Below are 27,051 nucleotides of genomic sequence, written 5' to 3'. Positions count from 1 at the left end.
ATGGTAGGGACTGTGGCACAAAAAGATAGCATGCTTTGTCGAAAGCGGTCAGTGGCTACACAGTCTAACCTGTTCCAATGAAAGAAACATTGACCCAGTGGAAATCTCTTGGTATAAAGAGACTGAAAATCTCTCTTACTCCAACTTGTACCTGTTGGCCACCACCTGAATGCTAACCAACATGTCACTGTGTCCAGAGGACAAGTAATAGCAACCATTAACATGTATCTTCCTTCTTCCCTCATTCATCCCGATTCTTGGCTAAAACATCATTCAATCACTCCCTGATTCTTCTGGCTCTTCCTCACATTACGTGGTTTCAGACCTTCTCACCATGCTATATGTCAGTCTCTGAGTGCATTTGAAAATAGGAATTCTAGGAAAGGTGGTAGGGAGGAAATAAACAGTCTAAACAAATTTTATATCTATCAATTTGAGTATTAATTTGTCTGCAAGCAACCAGACTCTCAGTTTCTTACGAACTGCTATTTCTCCAGAACATCAACTTTGCCTGGTATTGGTAAGCACTTATTAAATATTTGGTGAATACGTTACGCGTTTGCCTGATGTGACTATTCTTTTAATAGAGCCAAAGATTGTGGAGTTGTTTTTTACACTACAATGCAGTGAAGATGCACAGAAAACAGTCTGTCACTGGAACCATTACTGGGTCAGTTTTCGTGTGACCACATAACAAGACAAATTCAGAAAAAGGGCAGTGTGCTGCAGTGAAAACAACACCTGGTCCACTCTTCCCCATCCTCAACTATAAAATGAATTCCAGTTTGTTTCATTATAATGTGAAGACTTACAAAGCACCACATAAGATTATATATCCAGTACAAGAGGAAGAAACTACACCCAGAAATACATTAAGAAGCCAAGGATGTCCACTCTCACCAGTTCTATTGAACACTATACTGAAGTTCAAGCCAGAGCAATTAAGCAAGAAACAGAAATAAAAGTCACCCAGATTGGAAATGAATAAGTAAAACTATCTCCACTTGCAGATGACATGATCTTATATATAGAAAACCCTAAAGACAACCACCAAAAAATGAACAGTTAATAAATGAACTCGACAAACTTACAGGACTACAAGACACAGATCGATATACAGAACTCAGTGGTTTTTCTGTACACTAGCAATGAATAATCCAAAGATGAAATTAGGAAACAATTCCATTTAAAACAAAATCAAAAAGAATAAGACACATGCAGTGCATACGTGTGCATATGCATGTGTGTTTTCGGTTCGTAGAAGCATATGAAAGTCTGCTAGATTTGCGATTTTAATAAGATTGTTGAGGAATTTGGAAAAAAAATGACAAAGAAAACAAAAAAAGAGTAAGACGCTTAGAAATACATTTTACAAAAGAAGTAAAAGACTTGTATACTAAAAACTACAAAGTATCATGGAAATAAAGACCTAAATAAACAAGACATCCCATGTTCATGTATCAGAAGACTTAAAATTGCCCTAGTATTCAATCTGAACGGATCCTGAAGACACAGAGATATGCAGCCTAGAAGCCTTATCTAGGTTTCCATTGCCTTATTAATCATCACCCAAGTTATTAGACCACCCTGTGAAGTAAACTGTCTCATCATCCTAGAGCTCACACATCCCAATTATTTTTGTAAGGAATTTTTTAGAACTCGGGTTTATTTCTTACCAAAAAAGTAAATGAAGTGAGTTCCACTGGATTTATTCCAGGTTGAACCTATGTTGGGTTGGTTCTTAATGATGATTGCTTTTCAGTTTTTTATAAAACATTTGATATTCTTTCTTGTACTCTATGGAAGGTTAAAAACACCAAGGAATTCTACTATACACAGGTTAGTGATCTTACAGACTAGCATGTACTGCTGGTGAAACCACATCATTTGATACATCTACAAACTATGAAAGCACATGGAAGTACCCCGCTCTCCACCCCCAAAGCTGTCGAAGACTCCACTGTGTTTTACAAACCTGGGGAAATGTCAACTCACAACCCAAACAGGCATGCAAATGAAGAAAACTGGTATTCACATTTTATATTTCTTGCCGTGACTCAGCAATAAACAATTAGAGAAAATCCAAAACAAGAGATGAAGGAATTAAATCCTACCGATGCCCATTTGCTACCCAAGTCACTGAACAAGGAAGACTCTGCAGGGCAAATGGGCTTGTCAGGTCTCCAGAAATTAATTTATTTCCATGTGATTGGGCAAATTCCACAATATTCATAAAAGGCTCCATCAATAAAACTGAAAATGTTAAGTGATTCGGTGAGTTTTGGCGATAAAGGCCAGAATATGAGCAACAATTCAGATACCCTGACAATTCTAGTGAAAATTATCTCCTACACAAAGTCCCAAATTTAACAACAGAGATCTCAGGAAGTATTTCTCTCACTTAACAAGCCTTGGCAGCATTTCAAATTAAATACTCTATTGTGCAAGGAGCTAATTATGTTAAGATTAAACCCAAAGAATGATAGGGACATTTACTGTACTCTCAGCAGTTATGCCAGCCTTCTACATTCGAGAACACAACTTGTTCTTCCTCATTTTGAAAGGTGTCACCACTAACACAATAAATTCCACAACATGATCAGCTTGTTTGGAGTTTAAATATTTGGGAACCAAAGAGATATTTTCCTTCCCCAGCTAGTACTCACTGTATCTTTTCTCCCCGTTTTTCCATCATTTTCATTCTATCAGTCCCAATGCCTCAGAAATGCCTATATGTAAATATATTAGGATCCCACGCACATGTTACTGATGTAAAGCTAAGCCATTACTGCCATTTCTGCCAAGGCCTACACACAATTCCTGAAGTTCATTCTCCTTAATGCATTTTTATTAACCACTCAAATGTGATAAATTTCTGAGAACTGTTTACTCAGCTGTGTCCCCCTCCTTTCTGGTCTCCTGATAAACTACAGAACAACCAAATCTAGGCACCTGTGTGGCTTCTCTGGGGTTTACTTATTAACCCCCTGCTGGAAGCCTAAGCATGTAAAGCAGAGTTTAAAAAACACAAAATTAACTTCTGAAGGCCACGCCAGCATTCGCACACACTTCTCTTCTGCTGTAGAGCATCCGCCTTCTCAGTACTTAGGAATAAATATCCAGACACAAAGTCACACTGCTAAGTTCCCTGCAGGTCCACACTGGTCTAAAAATTCAATAAAAGCTGGAAACCACAGACTTAAACATGACTTTGCTTTTTTGCAGATTAAATGTAAAATGTTACTATATTTGGACCCACATTGGTGTCTAGGAGTTACACTGTAAATATAAAATAATTAAAAAGGAAAGCAAAGATTGCACAAGGCAAAAAGACTCCATACTCTCTTTCTGGTACAAAAATATAGGCCTGAATTAAAAGCTATCTTAAAAAAAAAAAAAAAAAAGGAACGCAAAGAGAGGAGATGTTTAACACTTGATGAATGAAATCTGGAAGACAGATGAAATTTCCATAAATAAGGAGATGAATGAATACATTATGGAGGATCCAAAAAAATAATATTTGATAGCAGATAAGATAGAAATACACGTACTGAAGAAAGCCCTGAGTTACAGTTAGGTGGGGGAGGGGGTGTCAGTTATTGAAGGGTTCATACAGCACGATCACATTCTGCTTAATAGATGTTCCGTAGACTCAGGTACTTGGTGAACTAGAAATCCTGGAAATATCTGTGCCTAACTTTTCACAATGGAAAGTGGCACAGAGATAATGTCAGGAGAAGTGGAGAAAGCAACTGAGAAGAATACTCATCTCTGCTTTATATTATTTAAATGTTTACAGTGAGCCTAATTACTTTTATGATAGTTTTTGAAATGCCAAGTACTAACCTGAAAAAGTTTAATGTGTCCTCTCAATCTAAAAAATAAATTTGCCATTTAATATTTGCAACCGATACTTTCATGGTTTTGTAATTCATATAACACCCTTGCGAACTATTTATGTGAAGTGCTATTTAAATTGCTACCTGGATGAGGGAAGAACAGAAGCTGTTTAACTTAGTTTGGTTACACATACTAATTACCGGTTTTTTTAAAAAACAAATTTGTACTGAAAAAATTTTTAGAATTACAGAAAAGTTCCACAAATAGCACAGAGTTTCCATATTCCCCTCGCTCAGCTTCCCCAAATGCTAACATAACCATAGTACAGTGATCAAAACCAAGAAGTTAATACTGGCATGATACTATTACCTGAACAACAGACATCTCCCTTAATGTCTTTTTCCAGTTCCCCATCCCATATTGCACTAAGTTATTTCTCCTTAGACTCCTCCAGTTTGTGACAATTTGTCAGTCTTCCCAATCTTGACAAAAGTGTCCTCATTAGTTACTGTAGAAGGTTTTTCAATTTGGGGTGTCTGATGTCATCCCAAGGCTGGCATGAGATTATGCATTTTTGGCAAGAAGGTCATATAAGTAATGTTGTATTCCTCTTAATTACTGACTTTATTGTAAAAATCTCTTTTACTGACATAAGGCTAACAAAAACGGAAAATTTCAGGGCGCCTGAGTGGCTCAGTCGGACTCGGTGTCAGTTCAGGTCATGATCTCAGGGTTGTGAGATCAAGCCCCACATCAGACTCTGTGCCAGGCATGGAGCCTGCTTAAGATTCTCTCTCTAAAATAAAAAAAAAAAATATTCTCTCTCTACGCTCAGCAGGGAATCTGCTTGGAGATTCTCTTTCTCCCTCTCCCTGTGCCCCTCCCCCCACACACATGCACTCTCTCACTCTCTCTCTCTCAAATAAATAAGTAAAATCTTGCTTTTTTTCATTAAAAAAAACTGCTTTTAGTTGATCATGATTAAGACTTTTTAAAATAGGGACTGGATTTCAATTATAAGGTTTCCCCATTGCCAGTTATGTCTCTTGCCTTGGGTTCTTACCAAAGTGGGTCAAGAATGAAACAGATTCTGGCCTATCCTTCATCTTGATGCTAGGCAGAGGATAGAAGTGAAAACAAATTCAACCACCTCCGTAAGGTTTGCTCTCCAGTTATATCCCTGCGAGAAATGATGGCACTTTTAAAAGTAAGAATAGAAGGACCTCAGCAAATGCATGAAGCCAGTCTATAAAATCTGTGCATCCGTGTGTGTGCGTGTCTGTGTGCGTGTGTGCGGCTGAGGCACAGCTCCAAACAGACAGCCCTCCATCTGAGAGATGTCTGAATCACTAGCTATCCAAGTCCCAAAATATAAACACAGAGCAAACAGCTCTTTCAAGCCGCTAGGTAACCTTCATTTTGAACAATTCCCAGTTCCCCTTATACAGAAAGACGAGACTTTACGGATTCATCAGGTAGCCTGTATAATTAACATTAAAAACATTATGATTCCTTTAAAAGAGGATCCTCTCTCCCTCAAAGCCTTCTGCCTTGCAGATGGGATTCAAGTGCTTCTGATACCATCCCCTCACAGTTCCAGGGCCCTCCTGAAACGGCTCCTGAATGACATCAATAGGAAGTACTTCTTCGAGTGTCAGTTGCTGAGCAGAATGCAGCAGAAAGAAGGCTCCAGCCTCTATTAACACTCAATATTCTAAACAGGTCTGCGCTTTGACATATGATTTCTACCCTCTGAAAAGAGAAGAAGAAAATGAGAAGAGGGATCAAAAGCCAGAGCAACAGATTTCTCAAGATCACTATCCACTCTGAATCTCCCTTCTTCAGATAGGGCACATGGCAGAGGGAATAGAGGGAGAAGAATTTCTAAAGGAAGCAATTCTCTATTCGGGCTTATCCTGGACACCTGCTGGGAGTCCAAAGCTGGGTGTGGGGGGGTTGGGGTTGGGGGGGGTGCTTAACAGGTTTTCTCCTCCCCTGGCCTGCTTTGTCTTTGGCTCTCCATCAGTCTCTGATGCCAGATTTATTCCAAGCTGAAACAACACTCATGTGATGAGGCCCAGAAACTTCCATTATGGCCCTCGGTTTACAACTCTCATTGGGCCAAGGGCAGAGCTTCACAACCTCAGCGCAACTGCATTTGGGGCTGGAGAATTCTCTGCTGTGGGGCCTGTCCTGTGCAACGCAGGTATGGGGCAGCAGTATCCCTGGCCTCTGTGCACTAGATGCAAATAGCACACTCCCTCCAACCTTCAAGTCATAATAATCAAAATTGTCTTCAGACGGGGCGCCTGGGTGGCTGAGTTGGTTAAGCGTCTGCCTTCTGCCTTCATCTCCAGGTCCTGGGATCCAGCCCCGCATGCGGGGGGGGAGGGCTCAGCGGGGAGTCTGCCTCTCCCTCTCCCTCTGCCCCTCCCCTCTGCTTGTTCTCTCTCTCAAATAAATAAATAAAATCTTTTAAAAACAATTGTCTTCAGACATTGCCAAATGTCTACTAGGGGCACAACCACCCCTGGTGGAGGACTCCCCATTGTCCCAGACCAAGTCCTACAAACATAAAGGGAATATGTGTGTGTGTGTGTGTTATCACCAACAATGAAACCACGTGCACGGGCTAGGTAAGAAACACATCTGATGAACGAGGATCAAAGTGGAGATCATGAACTTCCCCAGGCTGGCTGATGGAATCTGGCAAAGGCTGCCAGGCCAACCCCACATCTCCAGGACGGGAATAGACAGACACGGGGACAGCACTTATTTCTTAGAGTGCCCAGGGAGATCGGAAGCTGCAGAGACAAGCTGAATAGTGGGGAAATGGCGAGGCTCAGTGCTATGGGCTCTGGATTCACGGGGCCGTGACAGAGCCTGGAGCAGAGCTTCTGTTGCTGGGGCCCTGACACGGCATTATGGAGTTCTTTTCCCACAGCAAACTATAATAATAAAAACAGCGAACATTCGTTCTCAAACACCGTCTAGTGTTTGAATCAACAGAAATAACCCCATTCACTGCCCACGACCCCAATGGACATTGTTTTATAGAGAAGCAGCAGGGCGGAAGGTTGGCTCTCATCCTCATAGCCCATAACTGTTCGGAGCAGGAACAGAGACAGACACCCAGAGGGCTGACTCAGCATCCTGCTCACTAAGCTCCTCATATACGCTTCCTTCTGACCGGCCACTCGCTTTTTCTCACATTGGAGAGCCAATGTGGGAAAAAAAATGTCTTCATGGTAAGGAGACAATGAGGTTAAGAAAAACTACCCCCAACACGAAAAATACCCACATTCACACAAAACACTTCGTTTGTGCCACACATTACCATTATTTCCCTCCAGAACTTTGCCTAGTGACCCCAACCATTAAGGGACAGAGCCAGGACTCAAATCCATGTCCATCTAACACCAATGTCCATGCTTTCAACCCCTCAGGTCATCTTCCGCCAGGCCTCTTTTTATAACATAAAGATAAATGCCAAGAGCAACGTATAACCCATCCTATGACATTGGTTCTTTTTTTTCTAACCGCTATCTAAAATTAAGAAACGTTTCAAATACGCAGAAGCAATATGACTGACAGCCATATAGCCACCACCATTATTTAACAACGTTTAATGCTTTGCCCTTCTTGCTTTAGATCTCCTTTAATATTAAAGACAGGAAATGTTACAGGGTAAAGCTGAAAATGCGTCCACGTTGATAAACTGTTCCGGTTTATTCATTTTAGCAGCCGCATGGTCCCCCCAGGGGATGAACAGACCACATATATTTACTTACTGCCTGGTGAAAATCATGTTAGGTTTGAGCCCGTTTTTCCCAATCACAAACTGTGCTGTTATGAAGATTCTTGTACGTGTCGCCCAGGCTACACGTATCAGTTTTTTTTCTTAAACTACCAGTGGAATTACCTGATCATAAAGCATATACATCTTCCATTTTACTGAACAACCTCCCCAAATGGCTGCATCAATTTTGTCCCATCCAGTGAGTCTTCTAAGGAAGGAGAGGGGGGTGACGACCACATTTTGTAACTCTATTATTCCATTTTTTGACTCTTCATCATTCCCATGATGGATGAGTCTGAGCCAAGACAAACTCCCCAGATTTTCTAAAGATGTATCTCAAATGAGGAAGAGATTTTCAAGGAAAGCATCTTGCGTCTTCCATCCCAGACCTCGTCGTTTTGCCGGGTTAGTTTACTCCTGCCATGACTTCTGGATTCTTCTGGGAACATAGCCTGGCCATACCCAAGTCTCACATACAACCTGGCCCAGGCCCAGAGACTGTTCACGTCTCCACAAGAGCACGCTGCATGCTGGTGCAGCTCACTGAGGCAGACCACGTGAAAGGCTCCCCAGGAGAAATTGCTGGGACCCTTTCTCTATATGTGATGATACACTTCACAGATAGTCAAGAGGGGAGAAAAAAACGGTGGTCATGCTGAGTGAGCACTTACTAAGGGCCAGGCAAAGCAAACACTGCCTGTACTATCAAGCCATCCCAGAGCTAAGCGTGATGCCCATTTTACAGATGGGGGCTCAGATAAGTAATTTACCCAAGATCACGAAGCTTGCTGGCTGCAGAGCCCAACACTGGAAAAGCAACTCATCCTAACTCTAGGACCAACAATCTTCTTGCATTTCAAACAGCAGCTACCCTACAGAGACTGCCCTTTACTACAAGTGTGTACGTTACTTTCCACCGGAAGTGTATTTATTTGGCCCAATCCTCTCCATAACAAGACGTTTTAAGTGCTTCCCTTTACTGAGGTTTCTACAGTAAATGGATTCTATGAGAAAATCTCTGTTAACCTAGAATCAGCTGCTCCTGTGTTGGCTGAATAGAGCAAGCGGGTATTTTCAGCTGAGAGCTTTGAGCTTGGCTTCTGAAATGTTGGGCAGGAACACCCAGCTTTAAAACACAGATCCCTGGATCCTTAATGCCTCTGGCCTTTAAAGTTAAACAGCCTTGCTGAGAGGCAGACAGAAAGAGAAAAGAGAGAAAGAGAGAGAGCACCATTTATCTCCTTCAAAAGAGAAGGCAAACAGGCACTGTTGCTTGGGAGCTGTGATTCCAAAAGGCCTCAGTTGATTTCCAGAACCCGCTGCCCTGACTACCAAAGCTACTACCCCCGAATCAATGGAAAGTGGGACACAAGATGAATTCTAAAATAGAAGGCTAGAGAGAAACAAGTCTTTCTCCTTTTCCCCTGTGCCAACTTGTCACTTTTAAGGTAACTAATCTGAAACCCAGTGGCTCCGAACACAACAGTCAGATCCTGGCAGAAGAGAGAAAATAAATTTTTTAACACATCAACAAATCTTTCTTCTTTTCACGGAAGTTACTACAGATTCCGTTAAACAATCCATCCCATGATCCAACTGCCCCCAGAGGAGAAATTTTTTCTATTAGAATCAAATACCCAGTGGAGAGTCAGCATCTTGATGCTTTTGAACAAGAAAAGGGGATGTGGGGAAAGTGGAGTGCTGGAAGGAACCTTCAAGATACTCTACTTACTGCCCCTTCATTCTAGAAACAAGGAAACTGAAGCCCAGAGAGACTGACAATCTAAAAGAAAGTCATCTCAGTTTTCCCCCAAACCCTTGATTTGCATCTTCATTTGCAACTATATTCCACTGCTAATTTCTAAAAAAAAAAATTAACAGTCATAATCGTTAGTGGAGCTTTCCGTAAATGATCTAATTTATTTCTCAAATGGAAGCCTAGCACAACCTAGTTATTATTGTTATGACTGCCTCTATTTTAACCAACATTTCAATGGAAATTTGTGATTTATACAGCACTTTTGCAGATTTTATATCACATGATTCATCTGATACTCAAAATAAGGAGGTAAGAATCCTTTTTCCTACTTTACAATGGAAAATTTAGCATCGGCAAAGTGCATTGTGTATAGAAACTATTTATATGTATTCCCATCAAAAGACAAGAAAACAATGATGTTTATACAATAGCATAAACACTTTCTTTTCTAAAATGATGGAAACGATAATGCAGGGCATTTTGCATTTCACATGTATTCTTGCTTGGATGATTTTAAATCATACTATTATATTTTAATTAACTAAGACAATATGCATCATCACTGATTATGCCCTCCTTTAAAAAGACACTTGAAATATTTTCAGAATTATGTCTTTAAGTGTTTTTATCTTTAAAGCCCTAATATGCACGTATCTGGAATAAAACTCCTTCACCATGGCTCTTCAGCACTCTCAAATACAAACATTCCAGTGCCCTCCAGTGTCCCCTCATAAATAACACTTATATATCGAAGAGAAATAAAAATATATACGTCCACAAAAATAGTATTGACAGTTAAGTTCACAGCAGTCTTATTCACTATAGCCTCAAACCAGAAACAACCCAAATGCCCATCCACAGAAGAAGATATAAATAAATGGTAATACACACATACAATGACACAGAACACAGCAAGAAGAGGGAACAAATCACCGGTACATGTAACAGCACAGACAAATCTCACAGATCGACGGAGAGAAAGATCCAGGCACATGGAAGTACCTATCATACGATTTCATTTATAGGAAGATCGAGAACAGGCGACATATATCAGCAGTCCCAGAAAGTAGAACAGCGACTGCCTCTGGGAGAGGGCAGTTTACAGATAAGGAAGATGTGCAAGGGAATCGTTAAAAGGTGCTAGAAATATTCTCGGCATCCACGTGGGTAGTGGTTATGTGCATTTCAGCATATGTCTCATTGAGCTGAACAGTGAAGGTGAGTGCACTTGACCCACACATGTGCTACCCTGTCATAAAAAAAGTAACAAAACTAATTCGCAGAAGCATGTGGGAAGTGGCATATTATTTTTACAGGACCTGATTGATCCCTCGGACAAGGGACAGGGTAACGAGTCTGAGGTCAGTGAAGGAATACATTCTGAAAAGCTAGAAAGATCTCTGTAAATAGTTGAAACATTTATTTGATCAACATACTCCTTGATATATACAAAGGCTAATAAATAGGCACATCGGTGTTTTTCTTCCATAACATTAATAAGTGAGAGTCTAATTGGCATTTCAATAATTACAAGTCAAAAGAAAAGGCAGATTGAAAGTTTGTTTAATAGTTATCCATCTATTAAAGACCTATTTTAGTTCCTATGTAGTATCATTAATCTTTCAAATAATAGAGCCCTTCCTATACTGTTATTTGATTCTTGAAATAACCCTTAAAAAAATTCTATTAACCACATTTTCTTAGGAGAAAAGAGGAAGGCGCAAATGAGTTGATGCACAGTCCAATACGTCCCTTGCGAAGTACACAGAGGTTCAACAAAGAGACTTTAGAATTGGGTACTAAGGGTTCAAATCTTACCCCTGGCACTAGCTATACGTTCTTGGATAAGTGACCTCATCCCTCCAAGCGAGAAGTGAGCAAACTACAGTCTGCAAGCCGAATACAGCCCCCTCAGTCATTTATGAGTAGAAAAGCTGCAGCTGAAACCATGGGGCCACGAAGCCTGAAATACGGTCATGCCCCCCCATCCATAAGGGATACGTTCCAACCCCCCATAAACGCCTGAAGCCACAGACAGTACCGAACCCCGTATATACTATGCTTCTTTTTCCTATACACACATACCTATGATACAGTTGGAATTTAAAAATTAGGCACAGTAAGAGATTCACAACAATAACTAATAATAAAATAGAACGATTATAACCATACACTGTAATAAAAGTTATGTGAATGTGGTCTCTTTCTTTCTTTTTAAAAAAGATCTTGACCGTAGTGTATTCACCCTTCTTCTTGTGAGGATGTGAGACAATAAAATGCCTACGGGATAAGAGGATTTGAAACCACAGACAAGGGAGGAACTACTGTATTTGCCATCTGGCCCTTTCCGGGGAAGGTTTACTCATTCCTGCTCAATAAGCAGGGGTGATGACAAGGAGGAGGGGCGGAGGACCGGGAGCGGGGTGGGGGTCACGGTGGCACTAGGGATAGAAAAGGAGAAGAGTGTCACAAGGGCGTTAAAGTGACAAAATCAAGAACGGTACCCAGGGCACAGGAGTGCGCCACAGATAACTCTGGAATTTCGCAGGTCAACACATTAAGGAATCCACTGGCACACTCTGAGAAGCCTGCAGCCGCCTGACTGAAAAGCAAATGTTCGTTCGGGGTTTCGACTTTTTTTTTTTTTAGTCATGCAGCCAAAATACTGAAACATGATTTAATTTTTCACAAAGATCTGCCTCCTACAGACTGACCACAAGATGTTCATTTTGTGCTGTGTCACCTGCTCAGTAGGACCACGGGGGTTTGCGCAAGGACACCCCTAAGTCAAAAGAGAAAATAAGCTCTGAATTCCATGGAGATGCTTCAAAGTGGGAAACCTGTATGTAGAGAGATCTGAGTATTGTCCATCATCTGAACCCAGTCCCTCATGGACCGCATCATCGCTTGACCTGGAACTGACAGTTAAGCTAGGACAATGGACCAAGCACAGATACCTCAGAGCAAAACTAAAATTTGGGGCAGGAAAGACCACACTGGCTAGCAAGTGAAATCCCACCTTCCTCACTGTCTGCAAAGCAGGGAGGCCACACAGGAGACCGGACTTGCTCTACCAAAAGAAGATCTTGGACAGGTCTTGGTTACCAACCCAAAGACCAGAGATCCCATGATGCTGCTGAAATCTTAAAAAAAAAAAAAAAAAAAAAATGCCTAAGGGAGTTATCAAATAAAACCTTGTTATAAATGTGCATGTTGAATTAAATATGAGGCTATTTCAGGTATGAAGAGTGATGCCCAAAGGAATCCAAAATACTAAGTAAGAAAACTAGACAGCCTGGCCCTAGAAAGTTCAAAAGCTTTAAGAAACAGTATTTGACATTGACCCTGGAATGTTTGCCTTACTTGTGCTTACTCAAACAAAAAATCCATCCCTTCACAAACAATGTTCTGTTACAAATTAGCCTCAGGGCAATTCCATAAGCCAAATGTGTTCACTTTGCCCATCAAAACCTTCAAAATCAAACTCACACGAGAAACATTTAACAGAAGGAGGGGGCACGTGAAACGGGGAGATGAGCAAGGAAAGAGAGATGGAGGCAAGAGACGGCACACAAGCCAAGCCAGGTGGGAAGTGGACAGCACACCGAGGGACTGCAGAGACCAGGGCACTGGGGCAGAGAGGGAGGAAATGAAGTCAGATAACCATGGGCAAGATTATATAAGGCTTTTCTTCTGGAACTCAGGGATTCTGGAATCTGTTCTGAGAGGCAAGGAACCACAAGAGGATTGTGAACAAAGAAGGGACATAAAAGATACCTCACCCTCTCTGATCCCAGGCCTCTTTCACCATGAGATAAGATAGAACACGATCCAGTGCACAGAGTTTTTATGAGGATGACAGGACATAACATTTTAAATCATCTTAAAGATTTTATTTATTTATTTGAGAGAGAGACAGCATGAGCGGGGGGGGGGGGGGGGGGGGGGGGGGGGGGGGGGGCGGGCAGAGGGAGACAGAGAAGCAGACTCCCTGCTAAGCAGGGAGCCTGATGGCGGGGCTCAATCCCAGGACCTCAGAATCATGACCTGAGCCGAAGGTGGAAGCTTATCTGACTAAGCCACCCAGGTGCCCCAACACATAACATTTTAAATGCCCAGTCCAGCGCTTGGCACAAACCCAGATCTCAAGACATGTCCCTTCTCTTCTCCTCTGTACTTTTTCATTTCGTGAAGGGAGACATCAAGGGCAGAGCGAGGAAAATGGAGTGAAACAGGAGACCTGACGCACACGAGCATACCTAACCAACCCGACTTGTTAAGTCACGTCTGCAGGACAGCCACAGGGGAAGGGAACCACACCAGGGGCTCAGGTTCTGGGCTGTCTGGAGAAAGGTGCTCAGGCCTGCGCTGTCCCAAGTCCTCAGACTCTCTGCAGCACTCCAACTTTATAACCCAACTGTAGGCTGAGGTGGGAGCTCACCATTGGGGTCCACACAGCTCTGGGCTTCCCTCACCTTATAAAAGAGAGCCTTCCCAGGCCCAGCTTCTGTCATCTACCAAAACTCATGACCTTGAACACATCACTTTACTTCACCGGGCCTCGATTCCCCTATTTTTAATACGAATTCAAGAGTCATGAAAAGATCAAATGGATACTGGGTGCAAAGAGCTTAGTTATGGCTCATACAAAAGCAATGAATTGCTGAAGTTATTATTATAAAACACAAAGAGGAGAAAGAAGAGAAGGGAAAAGACTGGAATTTTGGAAAGGTTACCAACTTCAGCCCCATTATACCTAACCAGCTACCCAGCAGGGACCCACTTCCCTTGGCTTTTTGCTTCCATTAATTACCCACTTAACCATTCTCACTTCAGGCAACCACGGAGCTCAATGGGGGCCTCTGCTCTGCCTCCACATGCAGTCGCTCCTTGGCCATGGAGGAAGGCTGCAGGCTGCGGGAGGCAGGAGGCAGGAGGCCATGCCAGGCACCCGGTGGGGGCGCCATCAACGCCTGCTGTTGCTGAATCACAGTGACAAGAAAACCCTGCTCGGCTCCAGAAGGAACTTCTGGGGCCAGGAGGCCATCTGGTAGAGCTTCCTTCCCAATCCTGGGTAATCTGAGGAAGGACTACTGCTGGCTCAAAGGCTGATGCTCTTCACAGCCAGTAAGAAGCCTTCACTCTCCTGTCTAGCCCTTCTCGGAACTCGGGCCCTAGCACTCCGGCGGTATCTCTTCCATACAAACCCAAGTCTCCACCAGGATAAAGGAGCAACCTGTTCCAGAGGGGAAAACTCTGAATAAATGTCATTTTTACAGAACCAACTATGCCCACTTCTCTCCCCCCAACTCCCAGCCAGGTGCTTTAACATGCGGACATGCTCCTCCTTTCTCCGTCTGGTCCTCAGTCACAGCCCTAATCTCACACCAGCCTGGACAGGGGGTCAGAAGCCTTCCGGATCCCCAACGTCATCTTCTGCTCCTCTGGGAGGCCAGAGCTAAGGGTAATGATCACGGTGAAGTGTGAACAGAAGTGTGTGTTACCGTGGGGAAAATGAACAGCATTTCTACATGTGCATCAAAGCTGGGGATGGGGAAATACACACAGGTGTTCCAAAGGCAGTGTAGAATAACAAAGTGATATCCAAGGAAAGTAATTGGAGGCAGTGTCCCTAAAGAGGGGACAGATGAAAGTCAGCCCATTTCTGGATGTAGTGCAGATGGCGTTTGCACAAGTTACCTGGACCAGAGGAGTTTTCCTGGTTCATTTACAACTGACCCAATCTCTGCACTATCCTTATGTTGGCCCATTCAAAAGAGTTAAAGATTATACCCATAAGCAAACCAGAGCGGCTCTGACCGGCAAAGGAAGCCTGTTTCAGCACTGACTTCCCTCTGCAGCCCTGTGATGGCAACAGGCTACAGGATGATAATTAGATGTCACTGCCTTTTGAACAAGTGCCGAATCTCGGTGTTTCCTAGAAGGGTCCAGATAAAGCCAGCAGAAAATAACCTGGCTACAACACCCCAGGCCTTCTGTGGCTGCCGCGGCTACATGGCCCTCAGAGGACATACATTTTATCCTTGGGGCGATGGGCCCGGAAATCTGGCTACAGCGGCAGGGGATGCACACGCAGGAAGACAGGACTCAGTCAATGAGAAGGCAGGCAGGTTCTGCCATGCTCACGTCGTGGAAGCAGCTTGCTGCCACCTGCCCTGTCAGCATGGGGGGTGCCCAAGTCCAAAACAGGATGATTTTATTAGCTCAGGTACGAGGCCATCTGTATTGGGACATCACTCCTACCCCCGCCTACTCCACAGCTGAGAATAACAGTCAGGAAGGACCAACCCACAGTCAGTGCAAACTCGAGTATAGGGTAGAGACGGCCTGGGTACAAATCTTGGCTTCACCGCTTACAAGACAGGTGCTTTGGACAGAGACCCCTAGCGCTCTGTTTCCTCAGCTAGAAAATGGGGGAGGGGGGGATAGTGTTTTCCTCAAGGGACTTTTAGAGAATTAAATGAGATGATCCAATAATGGAGCTCTCTCACTGGTAGCTGCTGTTACTATTATTGTCATTATCACTATTGTTGTGCATGGATATGGTTGACATGGATAGAGTGGGGAACAGACACCAAATGGCAACGTTCTAATTTGCATCATATCTGACCCCACAAATACTTTGGCCATATACACAAAGCAACTCCCCAGTCTCCCTCGGGACAAAAGCACCATCATCCCCCCTGGTCAACAAAAATGACTCCTGGTCAAAAATGACACCCAGACGCAACCAAATGCTTGAGCATGAAGCAGGGCATGGAACAAAACAGAAAATGGTATCGGCGTGGGTGAACAAGAGAACGACTGGATGCGCCTCTTTGACAGCAGCATGCTGACACGGAGGACCCTTGAAAGACACCGAAATCTCATGACAGAGCTTCTGCAGAACCACTAAATAGCAGCGGAACAATTTGGTAAAAATGAGAAAACAGTCACTACACAGTACGAGGAGCTGGATCCCGCGGTCCTCCCTGCCTCCTTCTGAGTGATTTCCTAAAATGTGGTCTCCTTTCAATTTCCAAAGCACAGATGTTGAAGAGGAAACCTTAAAATGCCTGGGTTATTAAATGCTCCGGGTGGCTGGTGAACCAGTTTAAAGACTTCAATGGCAGCCAGAGGATTATGGTGACAAGGTGAAAATTAAGAGCTGAAACAAATTCTGTTCACCATGCAAAGCTGAACTTGATAGTTGATTAGAGAAAAGATCAAGTGACAAGCAAACAACTGTGGTTTCCTAATACTCCTGGGATTTGCCATAATTCTCCTAGAATCCTTGAGATGCTCAGCTTAGCTGTTCTGCTTACAATTGGGCTGAGAACCTCCATACCCAGCAATCAGGGGTCGGGGCAGCACTATCCACTTGCCAATATGTCAGACAAAGACGGACACCTTTACAGATCAGGTCACAGGACGACATCCCCATGTGTCTATGAGAAAAACACCTTTGTCTCCTGGGGGTATTGAACAAAATTCTAGGTAAATAAATAAAGGAGTGAAATGATAGAATAAGTCTTAATTAGGTGGCAAGAATTCTACCACCATTATCAGTGGCAAGTGCAAAGGGATATTATAGGGATTATTTATTTTGTTTTCATAAAAATCCCAGGTGGTAAGTAATTTTACCATCCCCGTTTTATAAAGGAGAAGAACTGGGGATTCAGAGAAGGTAAGTGACTTACCTAAAGTTCCCTAACTTAGGAGAGGGTGAGATCTCAGATTCTAACCCAGAGCTATCTGGCCCCACTGCTATCTTCCTCAACCAGCATGAACCCAACTTTGGGCAGCTTATTCAGACTTGGCACTGATAAATTAGTTCTGCTAAGTACATGAGGCGACTCTGAGGTTCCTTCTAGGTAATCCTCTTAACCTGCTGAATTCTCTTCTAATGAAAGTGGGGAAAAGTTGAATTGCACACTCACTACACACGCAAAACTGGTCTTTCCTTTTACTAATTTAAATGATATGCTGAGAATTGAATGATGACCTGGGGATGGGAGGGTGGGGGGTGGGAAACAAAGTCATGTAGGAGGGAGGAGAGCCCTGTCCCAGGAACCTGGGGTCATGCCGCCCAACATGACACGGGGAGTCCAAGCCTCCATGATGAAAAACTGGGATAAACTGCCTTGCACAAGAAAGCAGAGAAGGTAAAGATGGGGGTGTCCCTAACCCATTACGAAGTCCTGCCCCGTAGACACTTGTCACTCCACAGGAATACCCTGAAAAAGAACCTGAGAAGACCAGGAATTAAGTCTATGCTATAGGGACCTACAGCTAAACACACACTCTGATTTGCTCCCAAAGTGTAAGCAATGAAATTCCCCCTTGATCTTTTTCCTATATGTTAAGATGAAAATGTTCAAACATACAACATTGAAAGAATTTTCTAGTGAACACCTACATGCCCACCATCTAAATGCTTCCATTGACGTCATCGAGGAAGGCCTTACAGGTGAGACAGGTGAAACCATCCTCACTCAAGGAGAGGGTGGAGGAAGGCGATTCCACGGTACCAGTCCACTGTTAGCTCATTCCCCAACTAATATGAAGCACCCCACTTGTGCCCGCCTGGTCCTAAGCACCAGAAACCAAATGAGACTGGCTCACTCCTTTGATTAAACAGCCAGTTCCTGAGTCTATGCAAGAAATTCCAAGTAACCCACCGTCTCCTCAATCTCGGGTCAGATAAAGGCGGCAGGTCTTATACTTTATACTCACAGATTTTGTTGACTGCTACAACTGGAGGGGACTTTGGGGGTCATCAAGTGCAATCTAATCTTTTACTTTACACTGGAGACAATTAAGACCCTGAGAGGTTATATATCAGGCCCAGGGTCACATACTAGCAGAGACCTTAGAACCTTCCAGTAAACCGCCTTGAGTCTTTGCAGAAATATGAATTGAGCACAGGGCAGGAAGAAACTAAGGAAACAGGAAGGAAATCCCTTGAAATAGATTTTTATGAATAGGCCCAGAACACAAAGTCCAGATAGTAAAAGGTAACTGTATTCTGCCACTCTTTTAAGTCTGGGAAATAACCCACATTACCAGTAACTCCAATAATTAGTATAAGACTCTAATTAGACCCTAATACGAGTTATGGTTCTTTGGCCAAAGTTCAAGGGAGACCATTATTCCAGGTGACGACATTAAAAAGTTTCAGCGCATTTATTACATGATGATACACCTTTAAAGGACATTTACCCCTTCAACCTCTGCTTGTGTCCTATCTTCATTCTGCCCCTATAAAATTCTTTCCATCTAAAGTCACAACTCATACGGCATGTCTCATACAGCAATGCACCCCACCATCAGGATACATGGCAGAAGAGTTAAATAACACAATAAAAGCCCTGGGCATCCACGTGCACTAACTGTCCTCTGAGGCAATGAGAGCAGAGGAGTGCCCCAGCCTCCAGGAGGAAATCCAACCTGATCATGTATGCCAACGCATGCCCTCCCTCTCCCATCTCTGACTAATTAACACCACACTAGGCCTTCCTATAAGGCTTGTGAAAACCACTGTGACTGATCTCGGCTCACCTGGAGCTGAAAATTACTTTGCCAATAGCAGAGAACAATACTTTCCCTCATAAACAACAACAAAGACAAGCCTCTTCAGTGGCCCCCCCCGCATCATTTTCTTTTATGTGGAGCATTTCTCCAAAGCTTTGAAGACAAAGGACAGGACTCCACTCACAGCCAACCATAGCACACCAGTAAAAGGAAGACAGCATTTTCTGCCCTCAAGGACTTCGTCCTACAATGATACCTTTGATCGATGCCCTTGTGGGATTTTGTTTTCGGCCCCCAGTTTGACAAAAGCTTCAAGGAGAGATGTCTGTGCCATTTTTTTTTTCTTTAACTTAAAAAAAAGCTACTCAGTGGACACTCTGGAGAACAACAGTTATAGCAAAAAACCTGCCTTTGACACCTTATGTCACCGAAACTACTATCATGAAACCTTGCTTCCTAACGGATCGTCTTAAAACAACAGTCCCTATATTTTAAAAAATTGGCATTAAAAACAAGCCACTTATTGATATATTCAACAATCAAAATCAGACTGAGTAGAAAAAAAGCCAAATTCCAAAATGTCACTGATGGCATGATTCCATTCATAGAGCATTTTGAAATGACAAAATTCTGGAAATGTAGTGGTTGTCAGGGACAGGGGTTAGTTAGGGGCAGTGGTGGGAAGCTGGGGGTAGGGTAGGTACAGATAAATGAGGACAACACAAGGGATCCATCTGGTTTGGGAACTGTTCACTGTGGGGGTGGATACATGAACCTACACAGGTAGTAACACTGTACAGATCATAACATGCATACATGTGCACATGGACACACACAAACACACACAAATGAGGCCAAGAAATCTGGGCAAACCTGAGTAAGCCAGGCACATTGTAGCAATGTCAATAGCCTGGTTGTGATGTGACCCTACAGTTGTGCAAAAATGTTACCTACTAGAGGAAACAGTTTCCCAGTTACAACTACATGTGAAGCTTCAGATATCTGAAATATTTTAATTTTAAAAAACAGCTATACTTCTATGCCATAAGAGGAAAAAGCCATTTTCCGCCCTAACAGCACAGAGGAATCATCTGAGTCAGTGACAGCTTGAAAGGACAAGTCCAATTGTCAACATGATTTTACTTGACCAAAGTTTCCATACCTAAAGGAAGGAGGAAACCGGTAACAGAGGTATGGGAAGAAATAAGAGTTTATTTTTGCCATTTGCAAAAACATGGCTGGACATAGAGCATACTCTGCTAAGTGAAATAAGTTACATGTCAAAAGACAAATACCATATGATTTCACTTATACATGAAATCCAAAAAAAGAAAAAAAAAAGCAAAGAAACAAAAAACAGAAATAGATGCACAAAAACAGAAAACAAAATGTTAGTTGCCATAGAGGAGGTAGGTGGGAGGATGACTTAAATAGGAGAAGAGCGTAAACAGGTACAAACTTCCAGTTATAAAATAAATAAGTCATGAAGATGAAAAGTATAGCATAAGGAATACAGTCAATAATATTAAAATAACATTGTACAGTGACAGGTGGTAACTACGCTTACCAGGGTGAGCATATGTATATAATTGTCAAATCACTATATGATACACCTGAAACTAATATAATATTGTATGTCAACTGTACTTCAATAAATAATAAAAAAGAATCTTTAAAGACTGATGTATAGGTTTGTTGGTGTTAGCATCATCCACACATTCATTTTAAAGTTCCCCATAAAATTTTTACCTAATGCTATAAACACGTATTGATGACTTGTTAAAGCCATTGTTTCTTTTGGGGTTAATAAATGGTGATTTTTTTTATTTCATGATGACTCTTTTTTTTTCCTTGCTGTGACATTCTATGATTTTCAGATAAAGGGTAATTTAAAATCAGACCTGGGTTTGAATCTCAGCTCTGTGATTCAATAACATTGTGATGTGAGCTACTTAATAATCCTCCCTCAGACTCAACTTCCTCATTCCTACAAAATTATTGTATGGATTATAGGACGACAATGTCCCTTAGGTCTTAGACAATGCATGGCAAATAGCAGGTATGTAATAAATGATCAACATACTCTAATGATTAAAAAAATCCAAGCATCTTTAAATATTTTAAAACATTAATACTAAAGTGTACTTAAAATAGAATTATTTTGAAAAAGATTATCACTCTTTTTGAAAGTCTCCACTAGCTTAATCTTTATTCCATTTAAAGTTTTTAAAAACCAACCGCAAAACGAGTCAAAGGACACAATCATAAAAAATGTAAATATTCACTCAGAGAATTCTGTCTCCATATTCTAATTTTTTCATCACAACCTAGAAACACAAAACACTGGAAGTGAAGTTTTACTAAAAGAGGAAAAGGGCTGTGTTCATTTTTAAATTTATTAGTGCACAATTTACTAAAAAGAGCTTGTAATGAACTAGTCTGTCATGCTAGATATAAGCACCATGGTTACAATCTTTAAAATTCAATGTATAGTCTTCCCCAATTATACCCAAAGACACCACAGTAAAAAGTTCAGGGTACTTTACTACTAAAGTAGGCATTGGGCTGCCTTAATTTCAGCTCCTTGCAGCTGGCTATCTCAGGACCTGTTTTCAACAGAAGCCATATCTAACAGCTTCTTTACTAAAGTACTAACAGAGAGTAAAAATTCATTTACTTGTTAAAAAAATATACACGGAACACCAATATCCTAAGAAAAATAAAAAATGTCTTTTTTCTGTACTGCACTGAGAAAATAATTGACACATCAAAGTTAATTTCATTTATTCCCATGATGATATGATCTTCCTATTATAAACACTAGCGTGATTATAGGTTTGTTTTTTACACTAAGTGGCAAATTTGTACTCGTTTTTGAGAATAAAATTGGCTGTAGAACCACTGTGACAGTAACATCCTTTCAAAAGAAATAAAAGAAGCTGGCAATGTCGTTAATAAAAACGGATTGAAATACATTCACTCAGGAAACGACGTCCTCCATCCATTTTCTGCAGTGGCTTCTGGTAGTAGTGTGCCACCTATTGTTGCAAAGTGAGCTTTTATATTTGTGGGTTTTCTCCTAGCCTGTCCTACAGTGAAGCCAAACGTCCTCCTGTCTCTCTCAAGATAATGAGTTTATTTTCCTTCGTGTTTTCCTGTCATTTCTAACACCTGAAATACAAATGGGCTCTGGCCCAGAGAAAATAAGCTTTTTAAAAAATTATTACAACCCAATTAAAGCACGCATGAGTTTAAGCCAGTGGATCTCACACAGCGGTGATTTTGCCCCTGAGGTATTTGGTAATGCCTGGAGAAATTCACAGTTGTCAAAACTGAGGTGTGGGGCTACTGGTTTCTAGTGGGCAGAGGCCAGGGATGCTGCTAAACATCCTGCAAAGCACAGAACAAACCCTCATGACGAAGAATTATCCAGCCCCCAAAGTGCATAGGCCGAGGTTGAGACAGCTGTGTTTAACTGTGTCATTTCTTCTAAAGGAAGAAGAAAGTCTTATTTGATTGCAGGAAAAAGTAAATAAGCCAATTCCACAAACATATCATTCAAGAGTAATACACTAATTAAAAGTGGATAAAGTTAGGAATGACATCAGTCTTCCCAAGATGAGTAAAAAGACACCAGTAACAGCACCAATTAGCCACTTCTAATTCAACCACTTAAAAAGAATTAAAGCAACTATTGGCTAACTAATCTCAAAGGCTCGTAACACATTAAGACCTGAACCTGAGTTTGTGATTGGTCCCCAGGCTGACTCTTGCAACCCTTTAAGTATCATAAGTCTCTGGTTAAACTCGAGAATTGTCACCATCAGCACGGGACACTGGGGCACGGGAAGACATGACACAGGTACCACCACTAGTCAGCCCTCCTCTTCTATTCATGGCAGATAACAGATACCATACCATAATGAATCCGAGTTTCGGATTCTTTCTCACGTGGTGCCCCACTGCACGGAACTGGCCCGGAGATGTTGTCTCTCTGGTATTCATGATAGAATAGGATTTCAGGAGGGGTGGGTTCAAGTCTTGCCTTGGCCACTGGAGGGCTGTATGAACTTAAGCAAGTCACTTGACCTCTCCAAGTCTACTTCCTTCAGGTATATGACACACATTAGGGGCTCTTACAGGGGGCTTTCAATTCTAACTCAAAGCAAGATGTCACAATATGAGATTTTTGGAGTAATGAGGTATTCATAGCTCAACTGCAAACTGCCAAATACTAAATGTCTGAGGCTCTGTGGTGCGAATGAAGAAGAGGTATTAGACACACACAGGAATAGGAGAATAGGGTGAGAATTGACTAGAAAAAAGAAATGGCCAACAAACAAAGGGCATTTTATCTTTAGAAATAAGGAAACAGCATGCAATAGCACAAAAAATCCACTGGAATTAAATCCTTAAGACCTCAAAGTGAGTAAGAGCATCACAGAGCAGTACTGTGTCTGACTTAAGATAAATGATCTAACCTCTCTCTGAGGGTCAGTGTCCTAATACACAAAAGGGGCTAATTCTACCTGCCTGGCCCTCCTCACGGGACTTCCTCTCGATTAATTACTAAATCTTCAAAGGGCTCCCAAGAGTAGTATGACTGAGTAATTTATGGACTATCCACACTACGAAATACTACAGAGCTGCAGAGTAACTCAGTCAAAGCTGTTTGCACCTATCTGAAGAGATATCCATAAAATATGTTCAAAAAAAGCCAGTTGCAGAGGAATGTGTTCAGTATAACCTCATATTCATAAGTAATAAGAAAATCAAAGATATGTGAATACGTGTGTGCCTGCAATGAGAAAAAGCGGGGAAGGATACACCCTAAGATGTTTAGCACCAAGGCTGGGAGGGGGGGAGCGGTAAAAAGAAGCATAAAATTGTGGGTTAGACTGTGGGCTTTGCTTCAACATAACTCATCCTTTTGGCTTGTTCTTATGCTATCTATAGCTTAAAAAGTTAAATCTCATATTTTTAATATCCTGCAAAAATCCTTGGTCTTAGGAAGTAGATTGAGGTTGCCAGAAGCCAGGAAGTGGGAAGTTGAGAATGACTGCTTAATGGGCATGGAGTTTCCATTTGGGGTGATGAAAAAGTTCTGGAAGTAGGTACTGGCCCTGGTTGCATTATACTGTGAATGTACTAAATGTCCCTGAACTGTACAATTTACAGCGCTTAAAATGGCGAATTTTACGTTATATATATTTTATAATTAACATCATTCTTGGTCTTTTTTTAAAAACAGATTATTTATTTATTTATTTATTTATTTATTTATTTATTTGAGAGGTAGGGGGAGAAAGAGAACGAGTGGGGCGGGGAGAGTTAGTGGGGCAGAAGGAGAGGGAGAAGCAGACTCCCCGCTGAGCAGGGAGCCCAACTCAGGGCTGGATCCCAGGAGCCCGGGACCATGACCTGAGCCAAAGGCATACACTTAACCAACCGAGCCACCCAGGCGCCCCAACATCATTCTTGGTCTTAATGTTTCATATGCGTAGAAGAGACTGAGACCATCACTTTTGACCACGATCACTTACACCTCCACCAGTAGACTTGGAGCAATAAAGGCAACAGTGGTGGGAAGAAAGGAAAGGAACTCTGTAAGTCCCTCCAGAGGTAGGAAGAGGTATGCCTAGCTATGCCCAGAAGGGTTTATAGACATCTGCTTCTCCCTAATTCATGGGAAACCCAACCCCAGGTTCCACAACACCCTGATCTCCAGCAGGTGTCTCCCCCTATGCTTTCTTGGTTTAATGCCTATCAATCCCCCATGGTCTTCCAGGACCCCCAGCAAGACCTGTTCATACAACCTGAGGCTCTCAACCATAGCAAGCTTCCTATTATGAAGCCTGAAGCACTATTCAAACCAAGAACATGAGTAATGAAAGTAAGAAATTATAATTACGTATGCGCTCCACCTTAAAAGGTCTACCCTACCATTGTATTTTATATCCCTAAGTAAAATATTACAGAACTATAAAGTCTACTTTAACATAAACTTTTAAAGCTATTTCAAGTCTTTTTTCAAACTGAGTTTTGAAGTTTTACCCGGAAGACCGAAATATAGAAAGTAAAATTCTGTTAAGACTCCAAGAAGCCAGAGAATTCTAGAATACACTTGGAAAAACCATCAGACTTGGGCAAAGATCCTGTTCTTTTAGAATGGGTGTGACAGCATCTCTATCTAGACCATGAAAGCATAGAGGGGATTAATTACAGAAGACTTAACCTTGTAAATTGCAATGAGATGATCACAAAACCCGTGGTTTTCAGAGAAACACTTGGGAAAAATTCCTACAGGAAATAAAAGGGCAGAGATGAACTATAAGAAGAATACATTTGCCCAGCTGTGAAAGATTTAAATCCTACTACTACTGTCACCCCCTACGCGATCATGCCTTCAGGTCAGCAGCTGCCATGTTAGAGAGCTCAGCGATCTTTTTAGGGCCCTCAACACGAGTCTGGGCACAAGACAGGCAAGGAAACGCTCGGCACCAAACATGAAAATTGTACAGTAACTGTGCTCTCTTTCCACTGCAATGACAATAAGAAAAATCTAAATCACAACCAGCTTAGACCTCTATAAACCAGCAGCTCTCCAGCTTTACTAGAAAAAGTAATGCAAATATTTGATTCAGTCAGTTAAGGGGAAAGAAGCTAAAATGGATGGAGTTTTGAATCTCAAATTTAGAACTGTAACATGCAAATACACCTGCAGCATTATCTGGTAAACCAGAAGTATGAAGTATCCCTCTGTATGGCATAGTCAACACTCTTTCTCTACATACCCCACATCACAGATTGCTAGGGTGTATGGTTCTCCAGAGCGGTGGTGCTCTTACCTGATACCTGGTTTAAACCTCAGGTAAGTACTGCCCCCCCAGATGGCTCAGAGGACAGAAAAAGACCTGTTTGAGTCTTATCAATGTCCCTCCACAAGCCTAGCTCCCGATAAGGCTGCAAATTCCTACTGCTATACATACATTATAATGCACTAGGAGAGTCTTCACAATAGGGCAAGGTTAAAAAAAGGGTGTGCATGTATATAGACGTATATATACATACACATATACATACAGATAGATACATAGGTTCACATCTTTGTTCGGTTTGTTTTTCAAGAGACACGGATCTTAGTTGGAAAAAAAAAAAAAATCCATGTTTTGAAATGGAGTGTAGGTTGGGGTAGGGCAAATGGACTTAAACAGAAAGGACAGAGGAAGATCTTTGCCTATCTTCCCCTATCAACATCTCAGGACAGACAGACTGAAGTAGGTAAGATCAGACCCGTGAAGGAAGGCAGAAAGCAACCCTAGCCAGAATCCTACTTTTGGACAAAATTTCCCTTTAACAATATACACAGTTTAGTATTTATACTCTCAATTTTCCCATGTGTTTTGTTTTACCTGCCGGTATTATTAGCTCATGAAGACAGACGCCATGTGTGAGACAACTTCCCGCACATCCCCCTTGCTGCCTGGCACAGAGCTCAATAAATACTTGTTCTGGAAGGTGTGGTTTGGGAACTTGGTGCTGAGTCCTGCTCTTGGGTCAGTATCTTTGGAAGTATTTGAGTGATAGAATCTTTCCCCTTCCCACTGCCAGGATTGTATATTGCCTTCCTTCAGGTGCCAAATAAATGCTCATGTTTATTTCTCAAAAAAAAAAATCAGACCCATTTTATAGAAGAGAAAACCAAAATGAAACAAATCCACCTCAAAGGGTCTTACAGAAAACAAAACAAAGGGGCAAAGGAGTTAATTGGCTCACACACCTGGAATGTCCAGGGGTACACCTTGCGTCTACGGACACAGAGCTACTAAATACAGAATCCAAGTGCCTCGTCTCAGAGCACTCCTTTCCCTCTCCCTGCATTTTCAGTTCTGCTCTCCAGTGCTGGCTTTGATCTCAAGCAGGCCTTCCTCTCTTGAAGAGCCACCAGTAGTTCCTAGCTTATGTTCCTATCAGCACAAAAGCCTCAGCATAGAAAGGGCTTTTGGTCATGACAGTTTGAAGAAAAGCATAGAATTGAGTCTCCTTAGATGGGCTTGGGCCACACGTCCATCTCTGATCCAGTCAAAACAATCATCAGACCCTGAATGACCACGCCCAG

At 42.0% G+C, this 27,051-nt stretch overlaps 1 protein-coding gene across 4 annotated transcripts in view; it reads right to left on the bottom strand.

Moving 5' to 3' along the window:
- PTPRG (protein tyrosine phosphatase receptor type G) overlaps window positions 1-27,051 on the bottom strand; it is a 701,636-nt gene that overhangs the window by 399,056 nt on the left and 275,529 nt on the right. Inside the window, exon 1 of one of the 4 annotated variants that reach the window (XM_032411654.1) lies at window positions 10,401-11,525. The exons of the other annotated variants lie outside the window; for them this stretch is intronic. Within the exon in view, the coding sequence (XP_032267545.1) occupies window positions 10,401-10,407 (7 nt within the window). The 5' untranslated portion in view covers window positions 10,408-11,525. Of the gene's footprint in view, window positions 1-10,400; window positions 11,526-27,051 lie in introns of those variants that run through there. 4 annotated transcript variants of the gene reach the window in all.

This window comes from Phoca vitulina, unplaced genomic scaffold (assembly GCF_004348235.1).
Source record: "Phoca vitulina isolate PV1807 unplaced genomic scaffold, GSC_HSeal_1.0 scaffold13, whole genome shotgun sequence".
Classification (NCBI taxonomy): Eukaryota; Metazoa; Chordata; class Mammalia; order Carnivora; family Phocidae; genus Phoca; species Phoca vitulina.
The sequence above is the reverse complement of the archived record's forward strand: the minus strand, read 5'-3'. Positions and strand labels throughout refer to the sequence as shown.